Genomic DNA, 5,143 nt, shown 5'->3' with positions numbered 1-5,143 from the left:
TGCTTGATCTGTTTTCTACAGCTTACAATACAAACTTGCTATATGATCTTTTATGTCTAGAGAGCTTCTTTAGAACTTAACCTTCTTTATCTGATCTGAGTTCTATTTATACCTTGAACTAAGATCGTGGCTTGCATCACCACTAATGATGGTTGTGGATGTCGTGGAGGTCATGGAGATCCTGCATGGGTCCACTATCTTGCATGAGATCCTGCATGAGTCCACTATCTCTGTACTTGGTCCACTATCCTGCATGAGTTGACTATCTTCCAGTTCGGTCGAATACTGAGACCGAACTGCTGAACTATTGCCGAGCAGCTTTAGCCGATCTGAGAGTAGAGCTTGACTGGTCGGCTTTTACCGAGCTGTAGGCTAGGGCCGAACTCTTTGGTAATGCCGAACTGATACTCTTGGGCTTTGGGCTGATGGGCCGTCACTGCTGTTGGGCTTGTTTAGTCCGTACCCCATCAATCACCCAGTGGCCATTGGCCTGTACGATCGATATATGCAACGTGTCTAAATAAAAGTAGATTTGACAGAAACTTCATCTAAATACTCATTCACGGATTTTGGTTAAATTATGGTATCTTCCATGTTTTTTAAAGTGTGGAAAAATCCTGAACTTTGATGTTGAAGTTAATTTCTGAAGTCACAAGTTCAGAATAAGAGGTGACAAGTCGGAAAATGCACATCGGTGTTGATGATTGGTCTGCCATAGAGTGCTCAATGCTAAACCTTAAATCGCAGTTTGAAATGTGTCAAAATAGTCCGCGAGGATGATAGTGTCGCCTAGGCGATGTAGTGGTTGACGGCCCACTAGACGGCGAAGACATGCACATCACTAAGACCAACGATCATGTCGATCTTGGTCTAGGCATTGGCAGTGGGGTTTCAGGGGAGAGCATGGTGGAAGGAGGTGGAAAGCGCAAGAAGCAGAGAGCATGGAAGAACGAGAGAAACTTTTATTCACTATTTCCCACTCACTACGAATCAGATTATAGAAAAATAAATAATCTAGAATCTTATCACTAAGTAATCATTCTCTTAAGAAAGATTGAAAATCAGTTTTTGTTTTTGTTTTCGTTTTCCTCTTTTTTGTGGTTGGTAAAATGAGCTTCGATTGATTCTTGGGAATATTGGGATGCACACTCAGCTTCTACTGAAAAACATGCATTGAAGTCAAATCCAACATGTCCAAAGAACACTAATTTTATGCCATGTTGTGTGTACTATGCAAAAATTTAAAGAATGGTTTCTGAGTCGCCCAAATTTGAAATTTATGTTCTCCGAGTATATACCACTAACCTCTCCAACAGAATGAATGAGAAGTTTTGTTCTTTGAAAAAAAAACTAACCTCAACAGAGTAGGCCATATAGCAAAATGGACTAATATAAGTCCACCAATGATTGATGGATCTTAGATCTTTTTTTTAATTACAAGGAGAATGACATGAAGATTGTTTACTTTCAATCCTTGGCGTTTTGAGATTAATATTTATCTATCCTTTTTTTCTTCATATCTACCAACACTGTTCTAACTCAAATGCCAAATCTCAACATATTCACAAAAAGGGGAAATCAAGAAAAATCACAAACAAAGCTAAGCTTTTAGGCTACAATTCTTAACTATGCATTTCTCAAACCAACAAGATCAAATGCATCCATCATCATGCATTGGGGTAGTGCAGCTCGGGCTGCATCTGAAACAGCGCATTTTGGGACCCCATGAACGCGTCATGCACCATGCCCCGTTGCAGGTGCTGGCCGAACGAGCCTATGCTGTAAGGCGAGGAGGCAAACATATTTCCATGGCATAGTGAGCTGAACCCTATGATGGCATCATTGCTAGCCTGACTCCATGGATAGCTCGGCAGCTTCTCCGACTTGGGGGAAAGAATTGAGGGCTGCTTCTTCCTCTCTGGGGAAGGCGCCTGGTGTTCGTTGAGGTTCATTGTCGTGATGTCGTGAATGCTGGCTCGCCGTTTGTCCTTGCCACCCGAGAGCTGCCGGATGAAGTATTTTTGGGCGTGGCTAGCTACTTGTGTTGGAGTTCTTGTGATTACAAAATTCCTAGATATGTTTCTCCAGTCTCCTTTTCCATACTTCTTCAGCCCCATCAAGAACAATCTGTGTAAGAATATCATTCAAGAATTGTGTCAAATGCTTTGCCAAGACAAAAAAAAAGTTGATCTTGATCATGAAATGGGGTCATTAATGAAGTGAACACATTCAAAGCCAACTTACAACTGAAAAAACACACCCCCAAATATTCATTCAATTCAAAAAACTATGTCACACAAAACATTATTAGCAAAAGTTTCATAATCTTGCAAACAAATCCAATCTTGAAATGAAATTTCTTGCCAAGTTTCTACCAAAACCATTAGAACATATTCAAATCAAACCCAACTTGCAATAAAAAAAAACTCACTTATGCTCCTCCTCTGTCCAAGGCACCCCCTTCTTCCTCTCATGCTCCGACGGCCTCCCTGGTGGCTGAGCCTTCCTCCCAGCGGCGAAGGAATTCACATAGCCATGGCCCCATTCAAGAGTAAAAGGAGAGGAAGTGGTGTAGCCTGGAACAGGGATGAGCCCTGCCTCAATACTGCTGACATCATCTTCCAATTCTTTATACTGCCTAATAACATCGCCGACAGTTTTCCCGGGCACCATCGCGGCTACCTTCTGCCACCTGTCCGGCGTGTTCTCGTCGAACAATGCGAGGGCATTCTCAAAGAGCTTGTTCTCGGCGGCGCTCCACCTGCTGTCATCAAGAAGCCAGCTTGAATTCGAAAAATAAGAGCTTGGTGATAAGATCTCCATGTCCCACCTTTGAGAGAGAAAAAGAGACAAGTGCGGAGAGGTGGGAAGGTTGGGAATGGCATAAATCAATGTTAAATCAGGGAAGAAGCATTTTGGTGTTGGGAGGAATCAGAATACCTTTTTCCTCCACATCCACCTCACTTGGAGGAATCTCAAAAAGAAAAGAAAAAAAACCCCACTTTGGAAAATTGAAAAATCCTCTCAATTTGGGGTACTAAACCTAGAGATTAAATCAAGATGGGATTTTTACTGAATTTCAGAGACTAAAACCATTGACTAAGATCTGAGAATATCCAGAAGAAAAAAGTCAAATCTTGGAAGCAAGGGATAGAAGTTTGATTGACCTGAGGAAAAGGGATTTTTTCTAGGGTGATGGGAGTCACTGATTTGGCAACAAAGAAAACCTGATGGCTGCAAAAGGGATGATGGAAAAGCTGGATGATGGAAGCTCTTGATGAGTGAGAGAAACTCTTGAATTATGAGAGAGAGAGAAAGGGAGAGAGGGGGGTTAATAGGATTTTGTGACAAAAAAAAAGTGGGAAAAGGCTTCTGCTTTCTTGCTTTTTCCTCTTCTCCTCCTTGATGTGAGAGCAGGGGAGAAACAAGAGCTATCTACTTAGCAGGTTTCAAGAAATGAATCTCAACTCGCCTGACCCCGTACAGGGAGAGACAGAGAGAGGGAGGGAAGATGGATCCGCCGAGTGTAGGGTAGGGTAGGGTAGGGTAGTGGAAGGTGGTGAAGTTTGATTGGATGGAAATTGGAATGGTGATTGTGGATAGGGATGTCCATCGGGCCAACCCTATTCGGGTGGTGGGTAAATCGGGTCCGGGCTAATCGGATTGTGATTTTTCCGGGTTATAAAAGTTCAACCCTAACCCTAAAAGCTCGGGTTTCGAGCTAGCCCATCGGGTTAATCGGGTTGCTACCGATAAAATTAACATGCGATCAATCCAATAAATAATTGTGAAAATTAGTTATATTTATAAAATGTAAAATATTTAATTATGATAAATTTGAGATATATGCTTAAACTCAAATATAAATATGATCAAATACTAATATTTGAGATTTATGCAAAATAAAAAATAAACATCAAGAAATTTTAAAGCATGTTTAGAAATTTAAATATATTTTTTTAGTGAATTTAAAGTTTCTAATTCATTTATCTATTATTATATTAATAAAACTTAATATATAATTTATATATTTAATATATAAAATGGAAAGTTATTTTTTCAGTAATCTATATTATAAAATAATCAATTAAGTGTCGAATTAGAGTCAAACAAATAGAACAATAGAAATTTTATCGGATTTTCGAGCCAGCCCATCGGGTTTTCGGGTCTGGCCCTAACGGGTTGCGGGTTAATCGGGTGCGGGCTAATCGAACTGTAATTTTATCAGGCTGAAAATTTTCAGCCCTAACCCTATAAATTTGGCGGGCTATTCGGGCCAGCCCACGGGTTGCGGGCTAAATTAACATCCCTAATTGTGGATACTGGAAGTCTACACCTCGTTAGAATGTCCACATTAGAAGCCACGATTCCGCTAACCATAAAAACTCTTTCAAAGCCATAAAAATTTATCCAGCCTAATAGTAATCATGTCATAGCCACAAATCACATTATTTGATCAATTATTGGTATATTTTAATTAGATTAGAATAAAAATTATCGGATGAAAATAATTAGAAAAAACATAATTTATTAAAAAAAATTAAACCAAATCTTCGTTGTATTATAAAAAGGGAAAAATTATACAACGAAAATTATCGACATGACACAAACAACACTGTTGCGCATATCACGATGTGCCTGCTCCCCTACGTGCCTAGGATCTCTTCAACCAAATCGGCCTGGAGTTGGATATGTCCTGTTTTCCTGCTCATATCGGTGAAAGCTTGGAGCAAGTATTCATTACTACGTAGTACACCCATTTGCAGGAGCACCGCGCGGTGGCAACACCGTGACTTGAACTAACACCATCGTCCGATGCCCAACGCTCTGCAGCCGATCCTTAATCATCTATTATCATGTTATGCAATATGATACATGCATACATGATATCAGCGACATCGTTTTCGTGCCAAACTCATGTCGGGCACCGTATAATGCCCCATCGCGCTTGAAGCACACCAAAAGCTCGCTCAATATCCTTCCGAGCACCCTCTTGACGTTGCGCGAAATAGGATTTCTTCAGCCCAATCGGATGTCAGATTGTCTTGACAAATACGGGCTAACAAGGGTATATCCCATATGCCAAATAGTAGGCCCTATTGTACTGCGTGCCATTGGCCACGAATCTGACCTCCAGCCCCTC

At 40.7% G+C, this 5,143-nt stretch overlaps 1 protein-coding gene across 1 annotated transcript; it reads right to left on the bottom strand.

Annotated features, from left to right (window-relative positions):
- Positions 1 to 1,374: 1,374 nt before the first annotated feature.
- Positions 1,375 to 3,531, bottom strand: LOC121762186 (transcription factor DIVARICATA-like). Its single transcript, XM_042157993.1, has 2 exons — positions 2,432 to 3,531; positions 1,375 to 2,127 (listed from the first exon to the last, which is right to left on the bottom strand). Exons 1-2 carry the CDS (start codon positions 2,821 to 2,823, stop codon positions 1,668 to 1,670), a joined length of 852 nt encoding a protein of 283 aa, XP_042013927.1. The 5' UTR covers positions 2,824 to 3,531; the 3' UTR covers positions 1,375 to 1,667.
- Between the last annotated feature and the right edge of the window lie 1,612 nt (positions 3,532 to 5,143).

Source organism: Salvia splendens, chromosome 13 (genome assembly GCF_004379255.2).
Source record: "Salvia splendens isolate huo1 chromosome 13, SspV2, whole genome shotgun sequence".
NCBI classification, from domain to species: domain Eukaryota; kingdom Viridiplantae; phylum Streptophyta; class Magnoliopsida; order Lamiales; family Lamiaceae; genus Salvia; species Salvia splendens.
Note: the sequence above shows the minus strand (reverse complement) of the source record. Positions and strands in the feature narration are given on the sequence as shown.